The sequence below is a fragment of the Ornithodoros turicata genome, chromosome 3 (genome assembly GCF_037126465.1).
Source record: "Ornithodoros turicata isolate Travis chromosome 3, ASM3712646v1, whole genome shotgun sequence".
Taxonomy (NCBI): domain Eukaryota; kingdom Metazoa; phylum Arthropoda; class Arachnida; order Ixodida; family Argasidae; genus Ornithodoros; species Ornithodoros turicata.
The window spans coordinates 54,114,728-54,139,238 of record NC_088203.1 but is presented as its reverse complement, the minus strand read 5'-3'; the positions used below and the strand labels follow the sequence as shown (position 1 = coordinate 54,139,238).

At 45.1% G+C, this 24,511-nt stretch overlaps 1 protein-coding gene across 1 annotated transcript in view; it reads left to right on the top strand.

The window, feature by feature from the left end:
* Positions 1-24,511, top strand: part of LOC135388476 (uncharacterized) — a 120,715-nt gene that overhangs the window by 28,920 nt on the left and 67,284 nt on the right. The window contains exons 3-4 of the mRNA XM_064618057.1: positions 21,210-21,243; positions 21,602-21,631. Coding sequence (XP_064474127.1) covers positions 21,210-21,243; positions 21,602-21,631 — 64 coding nt within the window. The remainder of the gene's footprint in view (positions 1-21,209; positions 21,244-21,601; positions 21,632-24,511) is intronic.

Here is a 24,511-nt window from a genome sequence, read left to right as displayed (position 1 = left end):
TCGGCTCTACCTCACACTTCCATGAGTGTCAGTTTACATCAAATTAGGTTAGTTTCTCATTGTAGGTTAACAATTCTTCCATAGCTTTAGCACTCATAAATGCACAGTCATACGTCACCAGAAATTCGTCAGTTGCATAGACGAGTTGCGTGTGCAAGTCCCACTTTGGTTTATCTGCATACACCCTGTGTATGTATGTCTTATGGTGAATTGAGATTCTCTTATACCCTGTACGTTTGCGTGAACCTGGTAGAATGCTGAAACTTTTTTCCTTCGTTTTGTGTTGCCTGTGGGATGCCGCAAATTTGGGAATCCCACTTCGCAGAAAATTTAATTTTCCACCGTAGAAAGCTAAGGACTTTAAAGGATTTAAAAGTCTTATCTGCCCCTGTCTATACTACAAGGGTGTCGCTCTATGGAAACATACACCACGCTGGTGTGTCGTGAACTTTAATCTGTATCTCTACGTCCTCGCGCTCTTGTCACATTGGTGCTTCTACTGCATGCCAGACACCTTCTCTAAAGGCAGTATAGGTTCACGGCATGATCTGATCATGGTAGCAACAGTGAATTTTAGTGGTGTTACATAGCATGATTTCTGTGCTGCAACGCTCCTCCAACTTCTTCACTGTAGCGTTCATGTGTAACTGTACAGCAATGTTCATATTTATCATTCACATATTTTTAATGTAAAAATAAGGAACACTGTTTGGCATACTTAAATAGTTGCCGTAAATACTTTGTAACTTAAGCATATCAATACAAACACAGTATTCAAGTACTGAAATACATTTTAAAATAATGTGTATACTGGACCAAAACCACACAAAGAATCATTTTACTCTTACACACATACTTCAAAATTTCTAGCAATAATGAAAAAGTCTTAAAGTGACCAGCATGAGCTTTTGCTAAGCCAACATTTTTTGTCACGATTCGTGAGACTATTTGACAGAGCTGAGAAATCAGTTGTCAAAACTAGGGCACCGTATAGAGGTTCAGGTACCCATATGGTACTGTAAACGTATTTTTATTCGCGATGTATTAATTTTCGCGAATGTATTATTCGCGAGTACTTAATTTAGCGATTTCAGGGCTGTTTCCTTTCGCGGGATAAACATCAAGCTTTGTTCGCGAGTACAATTTTTCGCGAAAATTAATACATCGCGAATAAAAATACGTTTACAGTATCTCCCGCACTCTTGCTCTGTAGACATTTGCACAGTAATCACTTGAAACAATGCCTCAACCATATTTTGTTTCCAAGCGTTTAAGTATGACTGAACAAACTTCGCCTGGCAAATGTTTTGTGTTCTACATTGTGTCCAGTGTGACCTTATAATAATTACAGCTCCTAACAGTCTTGCCACGTACACTTGACTGTTGTCTTTATTGTATTTACCAGCTTTTACATAGTATTTAGAAAAGATGAACTCTATTTAAACATGGCTATAAATACAATTTCTCAAATATCTTATTTAAATACAGAAATAAAGTCAGGTATTTATATTTTAAACAGCATTTTAAATGAATTATGTTTTGTTGTATTTTAAATGCAATGTACTTGAATACTGCTCATCCCTGCACCAGACGTATGCCGGCTGATTCACCTGTTCTCATTTATTGATTCATTCATTTATATGCATTCACCTATTCATATATGTCTCATTTGTGAGATTGTCAAACAAGCACTGCTGAACTCAAATTCCACTTTGATTGCAGCAACTGATTCCACTGAGCTCTACTGGCAACAGAGATCCGTCGACATATCAGAAGGCACCCATGAATAAACTCCAGCCATGGAGTTGCAGATACTTAACCTCTTAAACATAACCACATTTGCACCGAGCTTTGCAAATAGAATGCTTCTAGTGTGCGACACGCTCAATCATTCAAAAAACGAATCTAGTTTCAGTAAGGTTATGGTTGGTATCTTTTCTTACTATTTGTAAGCATTATGTTATGTATATGCCCTCACGAAGGAGACTTTCTGTAGTGGCAGCAGAATGCATGATGATGCTGAGGTGTGAAAAGTGCTTTGTTCAGCTCTGTGGCAGGTGCAAGTTTTCCGGCATGCTTTGAGCAAGCACATAATGTGCTAGCCAACATTTATCTTCCTTTCTTACCATAAGAAGCTGCATTAACACCAGGTAGGCACCGTGCGCTGCGTCCCTTGTTCTGCGTATGCCTTGCGAAGTTACTAATCACTTCAACAAACTAAAACATTTTAACTCCTCAGACCACTATTTTGGCAGTATCGAAATTGACATAGACAACGGAACTCGGTAATATCGCAACGCCACACACAATGCAGAAAACATCATGAAATGCTGTACGTACATACAGCACAACACTGACATAATCAGAGATGTGAAAACATAGGTGACGATTTTTTAACAACTTAATACTGCTTCACGGCTGTACCAAACAATACCATACCTGGAGGTGGTGGTGGTAGCACTGTTTTCTCGTCCCTGTCAGAGTCACTGCTGCTAATTAGCCTACAAGGTTTCTTCCGGAGACGTCGTGAGTCTGCATCAGATTGCAGGTCTGATGTTTGTTCAACAGTAGGCAGTTTTCTTCGTGCTTCGTTATCTGAACCTGACAGAAACAGATTGCGGCTATCACAGAGAAACTTCTTTAGAAAGTGACAAAATGCGATATGCTACAGCTAAATGGCAACAAAGAATGGAACAGCTGCAGAATTTTAGAATACAAGTTCATGTGGCTGCTGCCGGAAATGTTGGGTCACGTTCCATGAAATGAAATCCGTATAAGCTGGTGAACATGTGGTTGCAGTGAAAACTGCTTATTTCTAAGAAAAAGCCACACTGCAGCACAAAACGAACATTTTTGCCTGTGACGTAGTATACCCTTGAGTATTTTTCCGGAGGAGGGAGAATTTATTTATTTATTTATTTATTTATTTTAACATACTGCGAGCATAGAAGCCCTAGCAGGAGGGGCTCTTTCAACAAATATGTGTGATCTACAAGAGCGCACAACTACTATAGAGAACACGGAAACAAAACCGTAACAACACATAACATCAAGAAATAATTCTTTCCAGCTCTTTGACAAAGTTTGGAGACTGGAAAGCATCGGGTGGGAGAGAATTCCAGTCCTCAACAGTTCTGGGGAAGAAACTCCATTTAAAGCAATTCGTTTTAGCAAATATTGGGGACAGTAAACGATCGCTCTGTCTATGTCGGGTCCGCCTTGCCGTCAGCGGTTTTATACAGTCTGGTAATTTCAATTTGAATTTTCCAGACAAACAATTATGTAGGAACGTTAATCGTGCTATTTTTCTTCGTGCTTGTAGGGAGGGGATGTTATTCTGTTTCATTAAGAGAGTTGGTGAGTCAGTTCTTCGATATTTGCCAAAAATATACCTCACTGCCTTCCTTTGAACTTGCTCGAGACGGTTAATATCTTTCTTGGTTCCGGGGTCCCAAACAATTGCCGCGTACTCTAACTTAGACCTGACACAAGTATTGTAAACTAAAATTTTGGTACTCGCTGGTGCGTTTTTAAGCTTCCTTCTCATAGTCCATAATTTCCTTAACGCTGAAGAACAAATATCTGCTATGTGAGATGACCAACTAAGATCACTAGTAAATGTAACCCCCAAATATTTATATTTTTCAACGCATGATACTGTACAGTTATTTAAAAAATATGAAAATATACTGGGTGACCTCTTCCTTGTTACCCGTAAGACAACCGTCTTGTTGTTATTAATTACCATTCCCCAATCTCGGCACCAGAGAGAAATTGCTTCAATAGTGTTCTGTAATAAAATATGATCGGCCGTGGTCGTAATTTCTTTGTATATTATGCAATCATCTGCAAATAATTTTACAGAAACACCTTCCGGAATTATACTAACTAGATCGTTTATGTAAATTAAAAATAATATGGGCCCCAGTACACTACCCTGCGGGACACCAGATGTCACATCACAAACATCTGACCGGACCGTTTTTGACTTCCACAAACTGCCGTCGGTCATTCAAGTAGGCGGCAATCCAGCGAACAATACAGTATGGGAGCCCTATACTTTCCAGCTTACACAATAATTTTATATGAGGGACTTTGTCAAAGGCTTTACAAAGGTCAAAAAATAAAACATCAGTTTGTCCGGTACTGTCCAGAATATTAAATAAGTCATGTGCAACAGACACCAATTGGGTTACAGTAGACAGAGATCCCCTGAAACCGTGTTGGTGAACAGTAATGAACCCCTTATCATTTAAAATATTTCGCACATGGCTTGATATTGCATGCTCTAACATTTTACAACAAGTATTAGTAATGGACACCGGGCGATAATTGCTGACTAACAATGCGTCCCCTTTCTTATAAATTGGGACAACACGACCTACACGCCAATCCTCTGGGATCTCACCCGCCTTAATTGACGTATTAAAAAGTTCCGTCAGAAAATCAACAATTTGCACAGAATACCTTTTTAAAAATTCATTCGGGATACCATCTGGTCCCGTGGATTTTTTTGTATTGATATTAAGCAGCATGTTCAATACACCTTCCCTAGACACTGAGAATTCCATTCGAGGATCTGCTACCGATATTTGGAAGTAACCCTCACGATCGGCGAAAACACTATGAAAATAATCGTTAAAATTTTCAGCAATGGAACGTGGGTCAGTAACCATCTCGTTATCAACTTTTATTTTTTGAACATCTTGTTTCGTTCGATTCAAATAACGCCAAAACTTTTGCGGGTCTTTCTTTACAAACTCCTGCAGTCTATGACCAAAGAAGTTCTCTCTCGCTTTTTTTATCTTTGTATTTAAACTATATTTGAGCATACCGAACTCCGGCAATGACGTTTTACGCTGTTTTCTTAATTTTTTAATTTTTCGCTTAATGTGGATAATTTCTCGACTCATCCAAGGGTACGGTTTATTCTTGTGCACCTTTCTAGCCGGCACAAAATCATCAATACAACACTTTACAGTGTCACAAAAGTGCCTCCAAGAGGCCTCTACACTGGTGTGTACCAAATCAAGTCGCTCGTTTAGAAAGTCTATTATAGCAACATCATTCGCTTTCGTAAAGTCCTTCACCACAGTTACTCCTTGGGAACATAAATCCACACGTTCTCTAAGAATAGGGGTATAAACTATCAACTGATGGTCAGAAATACCACGCTCCACAGCCCACGGGTCCAGAAGTGAATTTTTCGCTCACCAACAAAAGATCCAGAATGGAATTCCCACGAGTATACAATTAACATACTGTGTCAGGTTTAGGGACAGCATCATATCCAAGAGACAGTCGCTAGACGAGGATATTCATAACTTAAATTACTCAGTCTATAGAGGAACTTAAAATCTCCGTAATTTAATATATTTTTACCAGACAACGGCAACATGTAATCGTACAATCTACCTCATAAAAGCATCGTTCACATCAGGAGCACGATAAATGGCACCAAGGTAAAACGAAACTCCCCAGACAGATACTTTCAGGAACAAACTTTCATGGGAGGTAATCTGATCCACAATAACAGAATCAACTATATGTTTTGTTATAACGGCTACTCCTCCACCACGGGATCTCCTATCACGTCTATACATCCGATAACCCGGGGGTACAATTTCGTCATCACCGACACCCTCATGCAGCCACGTTTCCGTGATAACACAAATATGTGGGTCATATGACAACAAAAGATACTCAAGTTCATTTATTTTATTAACAATGCTTCTTGCGTTCAGTGATAATAACCGGAGCTGGTGAGTCTTTAATCGCTAGCACTGCATAAGCGACGAATCACCTCTAGTGATCAGTCGCCTACAACCCGCCGCCTCGTCCCACATGTACATATCATTATCAATACGCAGTCTATCACGCACCAGGGAGACCCTCTTACCATTATCTTTATCAGCCTTGGCAGTGTTCCACAAGAGCTTTGCGTTTACGTAGCGGTGTCAGTGCAATAATCGTTTTGAACATGATACGAGATCCCATTCAAAGTATTGGCATTCCTTAAAATAGCTTCTTTATTCCCTATAATCTTGAAAAAAAATTATTACTGGTCTAGATAGAGAGGGTTTCCCAAGTCTGTGAATGCGTGCAACAGAAGTACATGTCACACCAAGCTTATCGTCGAAGACTTCTTTAACAACTTTTGTACGCAAGTCTTCTTCTGTTTCGTATTCGCTACCTTCAATACCATAAACTATCAAATTCGACCTCCTGCTTCGATTCTCCAAATCAACCAGTTTGTCCTGCTGTAATTTGACCGCGTCATCAATTCTGGTTACAGTGGAAGACAACATGTCTAGCGACATAGATTTAAGCTGACCCTGTCTCAAATTTGTCTCCAAGTCGGCTAATCGGCCACCAAAACTAGAATAGTCTTTTCGGTGATGTCTAAGCGCGACTTCAGGCCTGCAATGTCGTCTCTGATAGCCTGCTGCCCCTCTACTAAAGTTTGAAACATCTCCTCTACGGAAGGACCTGGGTTCAATCAACGTCGCCGCACATAAGCAATTGGCATGAATGAAAACAGTCATAGGCAATACTCAAGCAAGTACGTGGGGCACGGCACAACTATCAAGAACCTATTGTCACTGCGCAAGCAAGAACTGTAACTGACCTGTATAATGCAGACAAAACGCATAGTGAACGGTTCAGTTCCATGAACTCGCCGTGCCCACTGAAGGTGCCCGGGTGAAGACTTGTCTTTATGAACAGAGCGGTGGATGACGTCACAAAACGCTGATCCAATGATGTGAACAGTGAATTGGTGATTACGGCGTTGTCTCCGATTCCCATTATCGTAATACTTGTTGACGCTGATAACGGCGAGTCGACACCACACGAAACTGCTCCATCAGTCGATAGAATCAGGACCTGTATAATGCAGACAAAACGCATAGTGAACGGTTCAGTTCCCATGAACTCGCCGTGCCCACTGAAGGTGCCCGGGTGAAGACTTGTCTTTATGAACAGAGCGGTGGATGACGTCACAAAACGCTGATCCAATGATGTGAACAGTGAATTGGTGATTACGGCGTTGTCTCCGATTCCCATTATCGAAATACTTGTTGACGCTGATAACGGCGAGTCGACACCACACGAAACTGCTCCATCAGTCGATAGAATCAGGACCTGTATAATGCAGACAAAACGCATAGTGAACGGTTCAGTTCCCATTTAATCAATACTGCAGCTTCCATAAAAAGAGGCATACTGTATAGACATCCTATAGAGCATCAGAGCTCACACTCGAGCCGCAGGACAATATGCTCTGACGAATTTTCCGATTTCACCATCCGCATGTCCTAAGCTTATTCCGTCGAAGCTAAGTGCATGCACGAAGTCGTGGATTATACCCTCCCGCTTGCTTCTCCCGTTCTCTTCGACGACGAGCGTGTCCATCATGGTGGGCTGCAGACGCTGCTCGCGTTCCGCTGTTTTTAGCTTGATGTGCCGTTTCAACGCAACATGTTCACAAAAGCGATCATTCGACTTTTTGTCTGGGTCTGGCGACAACTCAACTGCAGAGTACTTGCAGCACAGTAGCGTTGCTGACTCCGGTCGAGACGAAGTTGGAATTGCGTCGCTGACACCGTCGCCTTTCTGTCGCTTTATGACATCAAAGTCCCGGTACTCCTTTGACCAATCTTTGGCGCTTTTTTTTGCGGCGCCCCATTAGGTTACCCGCAAAAAACTAATACACACCGAAAAGTTAAACCTTCGATTCCGGCAGCGTCTCGTCGCAACAACATTCGTACTGCTCGCTGCTCACGCATGCGCATCGCGTGACATTCCAAGGGCGCAAGCAAGCTGATCCAATTGGCAGAGCTTTCGTTTTTCTTTTTTTTTTTCGTTTATAACATTTGAAACACCAGCGTCATCTATTGACATTCCATCGAAATATCTGCGCTGGAATGGGAGACACATTGAAGTCCTCGTCTTCTCACCTTGTCGAAGTTACGGTTTTCCAGGTATTTATCGGGTTTAACCCAAACTGCCCAAACTTCCATTCGGGGTGCAAATTCGGGGAATATCGGGTCAAACCCGAAAACCTCAGGCTCTATCTATACGGCCAAGGAAGTACTTACAGAAACCTTCTATTACAATGCATGGTACTTTCCTCAAGCTTTCCAGAGGTGCTTGAACCCTCACAATCATGGTGTGTAGCTTGTTGCAATTTTTCTCTGGCGGCCACCAACACTAGCCACGGTCACGTCATTTTCTTCATCCGGAAATTTTAACAATGAGGAAGGCTTCTTCATCTGCATAAATGTTTGCGTATAAAACACAACAAAGATTTGACGCACCCACAAAACAAACGTTAAAAATGCCCAATGTTTATACAAACTTAGGCACAGTCATCTTTCTCCATCAATGGTAGTAATGACGAGCTAAAGCTTCTGGTACATGAGTGACGACGGCCATCATGCGCCATCAATGGCACAGTGCATGTAGAAGTGGGAAGACTGCCCACTTTCCTTCAAGTGGCAGCAACATGTATTTTGACTACGCGACCACCAGTGACCAGACACAAATGTCCGAGGGCTCTGATGCCAGGAAGATTTTTAATCACGATGAAGGACAGGGAAACGAGTACATGTCTCTCATCCGCAGGAACTTTCTTCCGATGATGCAGGGCTTCTTGTTGTGAAAAATAAAAGCAATATTGTGTAGTACGACCACCGTGCCATCTAGCAACGTGCAGCAGTTGTCACCGCAAGCAAGTCCTCAAGATGCACTTTTCGTGTAGAGCAACCTTTTTGTATTCAGGTCCTCCACACCCCAAGTGGCAAAGTTCCGGCGGTATGTTGAAGGCTCGATGTTGTTTTGTCCTTTCTGCTTTCACATGTGGGACGAGTGGTCTTTCTCTCTTCCAAAACACGCGTGAATAACTGTTGAAGCGGCCGCTCTGGCTCTCTGATGCATTTCTTCACCTTCTGCCTGAAATTTTCGAATGGGAATGCGCTCCAACTGTCTACAGGGCCATGAGTGTCAACAACATCCGCTAAGTGGAGACGACCATGTAACATGTAGGACACACGGTCCCTCACCATAGATTGATCAAAATGTAATGTGTTTTTTTTTTAAATTCCGTGTTAGCGCCTGTGTTAGCATCTGTGGCTATGAGCGGCATACAGACGTGGACAGAAGGAGAGCAGGAAGGAGTGGGGGATGGGGGGGGTTAGTATGCGTCCTGGGCCGACTTCAGGGGAACTGTGCCGACATTCGTCTGGAAAGTCTTCGGGAAACCCAGGGAAACCTCAGAGAGCACAGCCGCGCTGACAGGATTCGAACACGTGTCACCTCCCAGTCTCTGAGTGGAAAGCGATCATCCTAACCACTATGCCACGGGAGCTGGTGATGATGAAAATGTAGACACAAAGTATCGCAGCAGTTCCTTGGCATATCCCAAGTGCTCCTTGTATGTGCACTTGCGAGTATCGTGAGTGCACAATATAGCACCATGAAATTTTTGCGCATGACGCTTGGATCGACGAGTGGAGCACTACTGGTCCAGTATAAAGTAGCGCCATTTCTAAATTTCAGTTGCTTTCCACGCGTCGAGCTCCATAAAGTTCGTCGGCTTCCTCGAAAATTCAGCACCAATATGTTGCCGAAGGGAGACATGGTTTTTGGACACCTCCATGCACGTTTTTGAGCTTTGCCTACATGCTGTTCTTGGACAGTAAACCAGAGTTGGAGCAGCTTGCGTACAACGCCTAGGCAAACAAGATGCATAAATCAAGAGGAACTGCACTGATAATATCGATGGGAGGTTAAGTCAAAATAGTTTCTCCAGTGTGTTGTTCTTTGCAAGTGAAGTTCCTGAAGCCTGTATTAGTCCTTCCATCAGATGGCACAACAGGGTAACATACTCTTCCGTTCTTGTTGTACCCCTTTCACAGTACACTTAGTACAGCTGTAGCAGCGGCCGTGACTTTTAAGCGACAAGTTAAATGCTCTTGCTGGGGCATCACACACAATTGCTCAAACGTTAACCTGAACTAGCTTGTGCTGTATTTCGATGCCGGTTGTGAGAACATCTTTCCGTTCTGTTACAAAACTGCTCAAGAAAAATATTTGCAGATTGTGGTTTTGACTTCCCACAAATACTCCAACGTGGATGGGTTCTCCAACACACACAGTTGACTACTCTGCATAGTAGGGGCCAGAATTGGTCCCTTGTGCTTTCGCAATTGGTAGACCGTCAATATTGAAGTGAAGCACAAGAGTATCTGGAAAGCACGACACACCCTGCAGCGAATGTTGCAAGCCCGATGCGAGTACCATAGATGGCTAGTACTTTCCCGCAGCCAGTTCCGCCGACAACTTGTGCACTGTTCCTAGGCGCCCCGTAGTAGTGTTCTTGCAGAGTCCGGCAGGATTCATGACAAGGGTGTGTGTGCAGAAATTTTTAAAGGTACTGTAAATCAGCAACGATCAAATGTCATTTAGTGCGGCTGTTCGATAGTCCAAGCCACCAGGACCAATACTGCGCAAGTTTCATTCCAATCGATGGTGCATTTAACTAGAAAATTATCAATTAAAGATTACGAGCAACACTGTACTAGGTATTCGAAATGAATCCGTACTCTGACACATAGGCGGCAACCACATTGCATGCGTAAACACTGGGACCGACATAACAATCCACCATAAAATTCGCCCCTGCAATCCACACAATGATCCACCATCTGAGGATAAACGGATAAGCGAACTGGAATGAAATGCTGAGCCGTTGAAAGAAAGTGTGTGAGACGTTCAAGAAGCCAGACAGCGTCGGGGACTTGTTTGTTCACAGAGGTTCACAGAGAGAGTTTGTTCGTTCGAAAGAAGCCGCGAACAGAAAGAGCGCGCAGGCACAGCAGAGAAGTAGGGAGAGCCCCCATAGAACAGCGCTGGGTTACTTCGCAAAAACAGGGGTTAACAGGTTAAACTGTTAACAGGGGTTTCAGATTGCATAGGTAAACAGGAAAACTAATAATATGGTTAATAATAATATTATGGCTAATAACAAAGCTCCGACGGAATAGTGTGTAATACCAATTTCAGTGTTGCCCGCTGTACAGGGGGTTGTTTGACACCAGCGTCGCACCGCGCTCACTACGCCGAATCTTTCGTGGCAAATTAAAAATATTTATAGCGCATTGTCGGTCGTTATGGTTCCGCACTATGGTATCTAGAAGCAACAAAGTCTCTACTCACATCACCGGCATATCATGCTTGTCTACTGCTTTACAGTACCTTTAACAAAGATGTTAAAGCATCATGGGGAATGCGGACGTGTGACACACTCCACTTCCGCAGCCATGTTGCAGAAGCTCTGTGTGTCCCCTTGCTCGGAGTCTTCTGAAGATGGTGAGGAACAGCTGTTGGAATGCTCTGTGATGTTGCCTGCACTGTTTGATGTTTCTGCTGTCTGAAATAAGATAGGCTTGTGCACACGTCTCAATCTGCTCATCTGGTAGGTGCTCTTGCGTGCTGGTCTCTGCACACTCGTTCTCGATCAAATGCTGAGCTGGACGCTGTGAGGTCGAGGACTGGTCCTCTACACGTGACCTGACGGAGCATGTTGGGGGTGCTCATATTTCTGAACGCTTCTCAAGACTTCCTCTCCACGCGCGAACGAAGAAATGTCTCCGCGTATCCTTCGGCATATTACAAGAAACAAAATTTCCAGATAAGTCTGATATTGAACTGCACCTTCCCATTCACTATACCAAACCACTTTCCTAATTTGGTAGTAATCGAGCCCAAAATATATAATGACAACATCAGCTCTGCTATAGATATGCAGAATATAATGCAAATGAATAAAAGCTGGCAAGTTTTACGAGGAGAAATGAACCAGGAAAGGAGCAGTAAAAGTGATGTCAGTGCAGGATGCAGTGCTGAACGCGCTTCCTTCACAAACACAGGTATTGTATTGTTCCATACTTGCTCATTCCCGATGTCCCGACTCCAGGATATCAAGCATGTGACCACAACAACGCAGTGCACGAGGAAGATCATGTGCAGTTCATTTTTCCCCCATCACTCAAAAATAAATAACTGCCTGAGAACTAGACGTCCAGCTCGAGAGAAATCTTGCAAAACCGGTTACCTTTTCAGCAAATATTTTGTGGCATCTTTAATAAATTCCAAGTGGAATATCACGGCGGAATGACAGTTGTCACCACCGATGTACCGTGCCGTGCATACCGCGAGGCAATCCCACGTGTGCAAACTGTAAAACGAAACAAACATAAATGGCAACACAAACGAACCTCCACATCCGCATGACAACGAAAGTCCATGAGAATGCGAATAGCATGCCATTGGTAACATGATCGGCAGCGAACATACGATTTCAGGCCCGCGCTTTGTTACAAAACATACGTAGGACACTGTAACAGAAGCACCAAATGTTGACAAGAAACTTACACGAGCATAGAGTGTACATTGACTGAAACACAACGAGAACAACGCATTGAAAAACATCCAGGTCAGATAAATTCACATTCCGCAAAAAATGCACCACAACGCTCCTTGTACATACTAGGAAGGGAGTTGCCTCAGGACAGAAGCCGCCGATATTTCGAGCAGAGACTGTTCTTCTTCTGCCACAAGAACAGTCTCTGTTCGAAATATCGGCGGCTTCTGTCCTGAGGCAACTCCCTTCCTACATCTCTACCGGTTCGCTGGATTTCTATACCCATCACATACTAGTACGTACGTACACGCGCTATTTAGGCTTACGGTTAGCTACTCCCAGTTTTCAGTTTTTTTCTCACTCACCCATCACGACGCCAATGTCCGTAGACTGGTTGCACCACTCACAAGCTTCGCCTGCGCGTATGTTAATCCAATGTTTAGAGGACATAACGCGTTTCGCGACACGACAAACAAAGCAGCAGCAAAGCGAACAGCGTGCACATGGTCGGATTGGATTGCCCTGGCTTCGAGATAAAATCCACCAGATGGAGGGGCACCCCTGGTGGGCTTCTTGGGAACGAGAATTAAGCTTAAAATGTGTGGTAGTCGAGAGCGAGTGGGTTCTGGTGGGGCATTTTCGTACGGCGCCCCCAAATCCAACAACCACGCAGACCGCAAACGATGGTGAGCGCAATTCGCCTGTTCGCCGTGTTTCAAAAAAAAGAAAAAGGAAATACCTACATGCAGTCAAGGCTGTATTTCTCGTGTGTGTGTCTTTTTTTTTTTCTTGTTATGGGGGAGTGGCGTAGCCAGAAAATTATAAATATTTCGCGGAGAAGTGGGGGTTTCCGTGGGTCTGCACATATTTGAGGAGTGTTTCTGAATCGTTTCCTTCTCCCGCATTCTGGTGGCATAATTTTGGAGACGCTTGACGCTCACCAAACTACTCCCTGGGTGTGCTAATATACCCTGAAAATGAAACAGTACCGCAAGCGATACTGCCCCCGACGACATTGTTATCGGCCGCGCCGTTCAAACCCTTAATATCTTCAAATCAAAATTCCATCTGAAGCACTGTAATCTAGGTGGCGAAATATGTATACCATTATTTTATTTTTATTTATTTCTTATTTCTTTTATCGTTTGTATAGAAAAGTCGCAAATGGGGTTTTCCAAAGAGAAACCCAATTTTGCAACACATTTACCCTAGCACAAGCTAGCTACATGCATAATACGACTCCGCTAGTTTGGCTGGGCACCAACCTGTTTAGATATTACATGCCAGACAGCTTCTGTTCACAGGAGGCATATAGTCACAGTGGATCCCTTCTAGTGCTGGACTGGATGCGGAAAGCTTGGATGTTATATTTAGTTTTCGACACGATATTACCTCACGAAGCAACTGTACATGATATATAAAACGACTTTGTGACGTCACAGGGTGGATACACGTATTTCCGATACACACGTTTCCGCCACGAATCAGGCACAGTGACAAATTTCCCATCTAAATCCTAAACGGGACATGCACTGGACGTTCCGAATGTCGTCCCTCTGAGATATCTATGGGACATCCTCACAAAGTTTCACCGGAATATTTCCTTATCCGGATGTTATGGGATCGTGGGGATATCCGGATGATTTTGTGTGTTGTCTGGGACGTTCGCCCTCCATGAGCTGTGTCAGTGCCACCGTGAGAATCAATATTTCCGACAGAACAACGCACAACTAAAATCCCTCGTTTCCGGTAGCCGTAGGTACCTCAAACCCTCGGAGTGGTCCTCAGTAATCCTTTTGGCATCCATGCGCTTCAACCCAGTCAGTTTATATCATGTGAAAGGTCATGTCTAAAGCTATCGGATGTTGCTAATCCAATGGTGGCATCCATCACCTGCAGGGGTCTCGCAATGGGCACATTTTACGTTTTCGAAACTTAACGTTCTTTTACCAATGAAAAGGATATGCTTTTCACACTGCCTGGGGGACTGACGGCAACCTGAAACAAAGGCGACGATGTTACCAGTGCCTAAAGGTCTTTACGAAGCGCTTCGTTTCTTCTCACTGATTTGTCGGTATGTTCATCGGACTGGGCTCTTCGTCAAGGGCGCACAGGCAACTCATGTACTCTCCCACGGTTTGAATGAGCCTGGCGGAACTGGGAGACCATTGGGTAAACGTAAAGTGATGCTCTGGGGACACTATGGGTTGGAGTCCCACAGCTGGCTAACCTTTTCAGTGACTTTCATCATACATCGTTAACTACAACAAGCTCACGCAGTGTGGTCATTGATTTCCCAGTCAGCGGGAGACCTGTAGCAAAGAAGAGGTCGCGTGCTTGTGGATGGGGCGCGCAAGGCCACAGCCGCGTGGACCCTGCCTGACAAAAAAAAATAAAAAATAGCTGCGCGTCTCTTAGGTAAAAATAAGATTGTCTCACTTCGCGTCTAAAGTAGGGACATCACGCCACGTTTTCAAAAATAATCAAGGAAAATGGCATTTTTGAGAAAATTGAGATGCAACATTGGCAATTTTCGCCGACCATGTGCGATTCTCAAGCTAATAACACAGAAACCACTGGGCTGAGAAAAATAAACTCTCTACAGTACGAAAGTTCTTTCAAAGTCCTATCGAATGGCACTAAGCTCGATGTTCTCAGACGTTCTGTCATGACGCAAATTGGTAACAAAATTTGGCCTTTTTGAACGTTTACGCCAAGTTTGGCATTATTTGACAGAAAATCTGTGGCCCTCAGAGTTCTGTGGGTGGCTGTCGACAGTGTCTGTAGAGCAGCCTATAATCATAAAATTCCTCCAGTTCCTAGGCATAAAATCAGCGGTGGTAGACCCCGTCAAAGTCGGTTCAGAAGAAAGCGCGCTCAAGCAGCCTCAGAATTTCCTCCTCTCCCACGCGGAAACTACTCCACGCACGAGCGTCGCACGTTGTGCGATTTGCTTCGTTTGAGCTATTTTTCTGGCCGAATTAAAAAATACGACTTTCACCCGTTGTTCGATTTAAAATGAAACTACCCCCTCCCCATTATGGGTGACGTCGCCAGGTACTTACTTCGCCGGGAGCTGGCTACTGCGGGCCTCTCGAAGTTCAGCGACCGTCCGGAAGACTATAGGTCGTGGAAATCGGCATTTCGTAACACTACTAAAACCTTGGAATATCAGCCACAAAAGAGATGGATCTCCTGGTGAAGTGGCTGTGAAGCAAATCGTCCGTGTACGCTAGAAGCTGTGCGCATCGGAAACCCGGTCATGGGACTTCAGGCGATCTGGGAACGGTTAGAAGGGCCTACGGCGACCCAGAGGCAATCGAAAACGCGCTAACGGACAGGCTTGAAAGGTTTCCGATGATACTAGGCAGTGACCGAGAGAAACTGAGGGAGCTGGGAGATTTACTCCAAAAACTCGAGTCAGCAAAGGCAGATCCACGCTTGCCTGGGTTCTCTACCTAGACACGTCACGTGGGGTCAACCCTATTGCAGCGAAACTTCCTCTACATTTGCAAGAAAAATGGATCGCTCTAGGATCGAAATACAAGCGGGAACACCGTGCGTCTTTCCCACCGTTCTGTCTTCTCAGACTTCGTCCGAACCGCAGCGAAGACAAAGAATGATCCAAGTTTCATAATCGGGCCCTCAAGCGATAACACAGGCAAGAAGACGACGTCCTCGTCGACAACGCAATCCTCTAAGAAATCGTCTGTAACGGTGCACAGGACCACGATTACCGCTCAGGAAGACAGCTCAACAAGTCAAGTAGAAAGAACTCTGAAGAACCCGGAAGGAATGTGCCCCTTGCACAAGAAGCCACATAAGCTTAGCCGGTGTAGGGCACTCCGTCAGAAACCTCCCGCCGAGCGAAAGCGCTTGCTGTCAGAGTTCGGTGCATGCTTTAAATGTGTGAGATGACGCACAACGCGAAGAGCTGCGACTCAACGATACATTGCACAGAGTGCAACAGCGGCCACCACATTACGGCACTTCATCCTAAGAGCGTTACCTCGCAAGCTCGACGCAGCGCCGGAACCACATCGGCTGAGGAAGAGGGTTTCAACAGGGCATCCGCAGAGGTTACATCAAGCTGCACGGAAGTGTGTGGAGAAGCCAATTCGGGAGTATCCTGCTATTTTTAGCAGGACGACATATTTTAGGCGAGACATATTTATGAGCAGGATACTCAAAAATATGTCTCGTCAAAGTGTATCCAGAAGAGCTCAGCCAGAACAAGCATTTCGGATATATGCAGTCATTGACGACGAGAGCAATAAGTCATTGGCCAGGCCCGAATTCTTCGAATGCTTCAACATTCACGGGTGTGAGTATCCATACACGCTCAGGATGTGCGCTGGAGTGGTTGAGACGTTGGGACGACGAGCTATCGGTTATGTTGTTGAGGGTATCGACAGTGGCACACGTCTGCGGCACACGCCTGCCTTTACCAACGTTGACGGAGTGCGACCAAATTCCTAATGACAGGATTGAGATCCCAACACCGGACTTTGCTCGCAGACATCCACATGCCAAGGCAGTGGCACATGTCATTCCGCCACTCGAATCCAATGCACAAATCCTATACTGCTCCTAGGAAGGGATCTCGTTCAAGAGCACAAAGTGCGTCAGCAGCGCAACAACCACACTCCTTTCGCCCAGAAGCTGGACTTCGGGTGGGTCATAGTTGGGGCCGTCTGTATCGAACGATTACGCAATTCACAGGTCAGTACCTTCGCCACAAGCGTGTTGCAAAACGGTCGTCCTTCCTACTTCACGCCCTGCCCCAACCAAATGATTGTGGACGAAAAACCCTGTGTTGAGCATTCTACAAAAGAAGCCGTCCAGTCTCTTCCGCTGCTAAGCGACGACCAAACGGATCCCAGATACGGAGGCGCAGAGGAAGGGCACAGCCCTCCTGCTTTTTGAACCAGATCAGCACAAGGAAATCCGTCCTCAAGTGGCTGTCTCGGCAACTCGCATAGGAAATCAACAACTGGGGGTTCATCGCTTCGAGCGCTTTTCGACATGGGCATCTTTCCTGCTGGCCGTGGCATACCTGGTGCATACCGCTCGTTTCTTTCATAACCCTTTGGCTGATTGTCACGGGTGGCATTAGTGCAGGAAACCTCGAAGCGCGGATGAGCTGAACGAGGCGAAGAAAGTCATCCTTCGCTGCGTCCAACACGAAGAATTTCCAGAAGCCGTCACAAGTCCCTGTGCGGACGCAGCTCAACAAAGTCGCATTTCGTCCAGCAACCCTTTGCGCAAACTCGACCCGTTCGTCCGCAATCAGGGCCTGTTCAGAGTTCGTGGACGCCTACGAAACTCCGACCTCGACGATTCGGATCACTCGGATCAATCAGATCACACTCGGAGATCACTAAAGGGTAGTACACGCATCTCGGAATCGAACTCGTGCCAGAAGCACAATGAAGCAATGTAATCCGGACTACTCTTTCCTGCTCTGGTGCCACTGGTATCATCCGCATACTGCAGATCACTAAAGGATAGTACACGCTTCTAGGAATCAAACTCGTGCCAGAAGCACAATGGAGCAATGTAATCCGGACTACTCTTTCCTGCTTTGGTGCCACTGGTACCATCCGCATACCGCAGATCACTAAAGGGTAGTACACGCTTCTAGGAATCGAACTCGTGCCAGAAGCACAATGGAGCAATGTAATCCGGATTACTCTGTCCTGCTTTGGTGCCACTGGTATCATCCGCGTACCGCAGATCACTAAAGGGTAGTACACGCTTCTAGGAATCTAACTCGTGCCAGAAGCACAATGGAGCAATGTAATCCGGATTACTCTTTCCTGCTTTGGTGCCAGTGGTGCCATCCGCATACCGCAGGTCACTAAAGGGTAGTACACGCTTCTAGGAATCGAATTCGTGCCAGATGCACAATGAAGCAATGTAATCCGGACTACTCTTTCCTGAAGAAAAAATAAAACGCGAATAGACACGACGGAAGCAGAGAAGACGGGACAGGCGCTACTCCAACGAACAGTTTAATGATACAAAAACCAGTACGCAGGCGCACAGCCGCCAAACCAGACCAGTCACCCCACCTTGGCGCACAAGCTCGAACAGTCCATTTATTTTTTCTTCATGTCTAGTCACCAACGTGCCCAACAGCGAGTCCTACTCTTTCCTGCTTTGGTGCCACTGGTATCATCCGCATACCGCAGATCACTAAAGGGTAGTACACGCTTCTAGGAATCGAACTCGTCCCAGAAGCACAATGGAGCAACGTAAGCCGGATTACTCTTTCCTGCTTTGGTGCCACTGGTATCATCCGCATACCGCAGATCACTAACGGGTAGTACACGCTTCTAGGAATCGAACTCGTGCCAGAAGCGCAATGGAGCAATGTAAGCCGGATTACTCTTTCCTGCTTTGGTGCCACTGGTATCATCCGCATACCGCAGATCACTAAAGGGTAGTACACGCTTCTAGGAATCGAACTCGTGCCAGAAGCACAATGGAGCAATGTAATCCGGATTACTCTTTCCTGCTTTGGTGCCACTGGTATCATCCGCATACCGCAGATCACTAAAGGGTAGTACACGCTTCTAGGAATCGAACTCGTGCCAGAAGCGCAATGGAGCAATGTAAGCCGGATTACTCTTTCCTGCTTTGGTGCCACTGGTATCATCCGCATACCGCAGATCACTAACGGGTAGTACACGCTTCTAGGAATCGAACTCATGCCAGAAGCGCAATGGAGCAATGTAAGCCGGATTACTCTTTCCTGCTTTGGTGCCACTGGTATCATCCGCATACCGCAGATCACTAAAGGGTAGTACACGCTTCTAGGAATCGAACTCGTGCCAGAAGCACAATGGAGCAATGTAATCCGGATTACTCTTTCCTGCTTTGGTGCCACTGGTATCATCCGCATACCGCAGATCACTAAAGGGTAGTACACGCTTCTAGGAATCGAACTCGTGCCAGAAGCGCAATGGAGCAATGTAAGCCGGATTACTCTTTCCTGCTTTGGTGCCACTGGTATCATCCGCATACCGCAGATCACTAACGGGTAGTACACGCTTCTAGGAATCGAACTCGTGCCAGAAGCGCAATGGAGCAATGTAAGCCGGATTACTCTTTCCTGCTTTGGTGCCACTGGTATCATCCGCATACCGCAGATCACTAAAGGGTAGTACACGCTTCTAGGAATCGAACTCGTGCCAGAAGCACAATGGAGCAATGTAATCCGGATTACTCTTTCCTGCTTTGGTGCCACTGGTATCATCCGCATACCGCAGATCACTAAAGGGTAGTACACGCTTCTAGGAATCGAACTCGTGCCAGAAGTACTCTTTCCTGCTTTGGTGCCACTGGTATCATCCGCATACCGCAGATCACTAAAGGGTAGTGCACGCTTCTAGGAATCGAACTCGTGCCAGAAGCACAATGGAGCAATGTAATCCGGATTACTCTTTCCTGCTTTGGTGCCACTGGTACCAACCGCATACCGCAGGTCACTAAAGGGTAGTACACGCTTCTAGGAATCGAACTCGTGCCAGAAGCACAATGGAGCAATGTAATCCGGATTACTCTTTCCTGCTTTGGTGCCACTGGTATCATCCGCATACCGCAGATCACTAAAGGGTAGTACACGCTTCTAGGAACCGAACTCGTGCCAGAAGCACAATGGAGCAATGTAATCCGGATTACTCTTTCCTGCTTTGGTGCCACTGGTATCATCCGCATACCGCAGATCACTAAAGGGTAGTACACGCTTCTAGGAACCGAACTCGTGCCAGAAGCACAATGGAGCAATGTAATCCGGATTACTCTTTCCTGCTTTGGTGCCACTGGTATCATCCGCATACCGCAGATCACTAAAGGGTAGTACACGCTTCTAGGAATCGAACTCGTGCCAGAAGCACAATGGAGCAATGTAATCCGGATTACTCTTTCCTGCTTTGGTGCCACTGGTACCAACCGCATACCGCAGATCACTAAAGGGTAGTACACGCTTCTAGGAACCGAACTCGTGCCAGACACTCACTCTCACTCACACTCCTTTCACTCTTACATTTTTTGCTCACTCATACACACATTCATACGATGGAAATCGACGCAAGCGGCACCTGTTGAACAAGAGATAAACTGATGTTCTGAGGCTGGAACAACATAGAAGGGACAGATACAAACAAAGCCTCAAATTGCCTAAGAAATCAACGATGAAAGATGAAAGTAACTGAAAAGGTTAGCTAACCTTTTCAGTGACTTTCATCTTTCATCGTTGATTCCTTAGGCAATTTGAGGCTTTGTTTGTATCTGTCCCTTCTATGTTGTTCCAGCCTCAGAACATCAGTTTATCTCTTGTCTCTTTTACGTTGACAATCGACCATTGACCAGGTACAATTTCCACATTGATTAAGAGCTAGAATGCTGTATACAACGTTGTTCAACATCAGACAACATTCTCTGTTGACGGTAAGGGTAAGGGTAAGTTCACGGTAAGGGTTCAGAAAGTAGTTTTGTAAGAGAATTATCCATGTAACCTTGCACCTTAAAGAAATTAACGCAACCGGGGAAGCTCCGTGAAAAATCGAGTATGTCTGCTTTGCCTGAGGTGTCTAACAACGTCTTTAAGCTGTAAGCCTTATTGTTTGTGCAGGCAAGCCTGAACAAAAAGACAGTTGTGCAGCGACTGCGAATGACGGTCACATGTGCTTGACACTAGATGAGGATGCTGGATGACCTGGGCAACCTCTTCCAGCGGACATGCCCACGGTTCTCTCTAATCATTGTGCTTCCGTTTCAGGTCATTCGAGTTTTCATTGACGAGATAAGGCTTGGTTAGTGCTTATACAATATCTCATCCAGATGCGAAAGGCGTTCTTGCGTGGGAAATGCTATCCCGTTCCCCAATGTCCTGCGACTGGACTTGCTTCGTGCCTCAAGACACATTTGAAGTGCCAGGCAGTCAGTATTACTGCGCGAATTGTACAACACAAGATATCCCTGAAAGAAAACGAGTGAAGAAACGTGGCCTACGCTTGCAATGTCCTCTCCCTTTTCTTCAAGTGCGTCCTTAAAAAAAAAAAAATATTCGCGCAATATCAGACGTTGGATTTTCATTATGCGCCACGGCTCTCGCATCACTATAGAACATTGCGCTAGAATCAGTTAGTTTACTTCTGTTTTTCATTCTAGATACTCGTTCGACCTCTACATCCGCCCTCCGTAAGTGACTGAGCTTCCACACAAAAACCATGACTTATTTCATTACTCTGCATCTTTAACCCTGAATCTTGCATGAGAAAACATCCATCAAGGCAGAATCATATGAAACGCTCCGTGAGAACGGCGCGCAGGATATGCGAAGCTTCAATACGCAGGGCGAACAGGGTTGCCAGATGCCAAGCTGGTCTCCCGACAAAACTGATTCAGAAAATAGCCCAAATATAGCCAACTCACGCGAACGCATAAAAGAAAAAAAAAAGAAAAGCCAAAATATCCAAAAGTTCACAAACCGGGAGAATATACACCATAAGATTGGGGGAAACATGCAACTTCTCCTGGATTATGGATACATAAGTTCGCTTTTAAACATGTTCAGGTAGGATTCGGATGGCATGAAGTCTTTTCAGCAACGTCCCATGCCGCGGACTAATACGAGACGAAACGTCTCGTATTAAATGTTGTTATTCTATGTTGTGTTAAGTCGCTGGTAAATGTTTTCTTCCGATGTTCTAAAGTGGAACAAACAGCGTCTATAAGAACCGCAATATATGTATTGAATCAGATATGATGCACCACGTGTAGCTTATAACTTCATTGCTTACGTAAATAAAGGTCACTTTCAAAGACTCCAAGCCCGAGGCACCATGATATCAAGTACAAGTCCAATATACAAGCGGCAACTTTGCGTAAAGGTGCTCCCATGCTCGCCACATTGCGGGTTGCTTACGTGAAGCTGGGAACCTGTCCTTGAAGTGAGCAACTCGCGCAACCGTTTATATGTGCGCCGTAGTTACTAAGCTATGTTACTAAACAGACCTGTACATGGTCAGTCTTTAATATTCCAGCAGCATTAGTTTTGGGGCGTTTAATAATCGAACATCAGCGAGCCCAAGGCATTACGTACTCTCTCCAGTTCGCACAACTTATTTAAAGTCAGCAAGTTCAGAAGAAGAATAAAGTCGCGCGGGAATTGGTTCCTTTGAACTTGGAAATTCTGATTGTACAGGAACAAAAGCTGCGTTGCAGTATCACCACCTATGTCCGTCACAGAATTACCGAATTCCGAAAAAAGGATTCCGACTTGTGTGTCTTCGTATCTGCTCATATCTATTCTGCTGCCCATTAACACGTCCGACCTGGAAGCGCAAAGGATCATTACTTTATTCAGTCTTGACAGACGGCAGTGCATTAATGTGTGCCGGGACACAAATGCAGAAACGAGGGGTGACACTCGTCGTGTGGTCGCGTGCTGTCATCCGAGCGCATGGCGTGAAACGCTGGTATAGCCCCAAAAATAGCCAAATAGCCAACATGAAAAACACCCCGCCAACTTTCACAAAAAGTAACCCAACTTGGCGGTTTATAGCCCAATCTGGAAACCCTGAGAGCGAACCACATGGCGCTTCGGGTCGGTTTCGTACAGCCGGAGCGATTCCAAAATTTAGCCAGAACTATCTTCACGAGTACTGTACACGTATACAACCGTACGAGCTTTATTCTGAATAATCACGCGGGCTGCAGTTCCCGCTGTTGTGTTGTTGTGTCTTCACCCTCTCTTTGGGTGCAAGTTTTTGCTCATGAATAATCAAGTCGTTTTGTAGGAATTTGTCGAAACGTGCCGTAATGGCGGACGGCGAAACCTGCGCTTCGAATCTTATCCAATGTCACGCACGACTTCGGCCTGCGGGCATGACAAAAGGACCGTGCTCTAGAAATAGGCCCACACAGACATTTCCACCGGCGGAGAATGTAGCTGCATTGAAGAAAATGTGGGGCATAATCCAACACGTGGAAGCTAAGTCACGTGTTTTCTTTCCGCGAGGTTTTAAATTACGTCATCAGCGACTCCCAGTTAAGCATCCTGTTGTCCAAGGAGTCTCCTAAGCAGTGTTATATGTATCGTCGTTGCAAGTAACACCGTTACAGTAATCGATACTTTTTTCTATATCGGAGTGCGTATAGCGATACATTTTTAAACCGGTATCGTAAATTATTTCCGTTACATATTATTATTATTACAATTATTATTATGGTAAAGCGATTTCTGTATCGTTACCAATACCGGTACTTTTTAATGCCCCGCTCCATAGTGCCGACCACATTTCTCGCTCTTAATCATTGTCAATAGTCCGTCTAGCCCTCGACAAGAAACCTGTGGATACGCCTACGTGCGCCGCAACCGGAATTATGGAATTGTACCAAACGTATGTTCACTCTTTTCCTTTGTAACTGAAGGAAATAACCACGGCGTGTTCAACAAGAGTGTTGAGGTCAAAGAACACAGGTCAAGTTTTTGACAGGGCGCTCTGGATCCCACTCCTAATTTGCAGTGTCGCACTGAGTCACGCTCACATATACTGTGGTATTGCCAAGGGGGTGCAACACCCTCCTTACTCAATGGCATTCCTCATGCATTTTTCAAACCGCATAACTATACAAGGAACTGCTCAATTTGCACAAAATACGTCTTGAATTGGGGATCTCAATGGGTTCTTGTACTTAATGGTGCCAGAAATTCGTCTTCTGTGTTGGAAATTTTCTTGCTGACGTCGGAAATTGCGTTTCGCGCTTCCTTCAGACTTGCTGGCTGGTCACAAAATAAATAGACCTAAGGTGAGAATTTTAATCCCATTAAGTACTAGAAAAATATCGCTAAAATCAATAAGTCCCGAAAGAATTTGTTTATGTCGAAGCATAGTGTTGCTACACGGATTCTTGTGAGCAGTGGTTAGCGAATGCCGACTCGCTGGGATTTTGGGTGTGCGCGGTGGTGCCATCTATCTGCATGCCACAGATGTTTGCACAAGTGGAAAAAACCAGATGAATTGTCACAATCTGTCTTTTCGCATGTGATAATAATTGGAGTGTGGACGCGCAGCT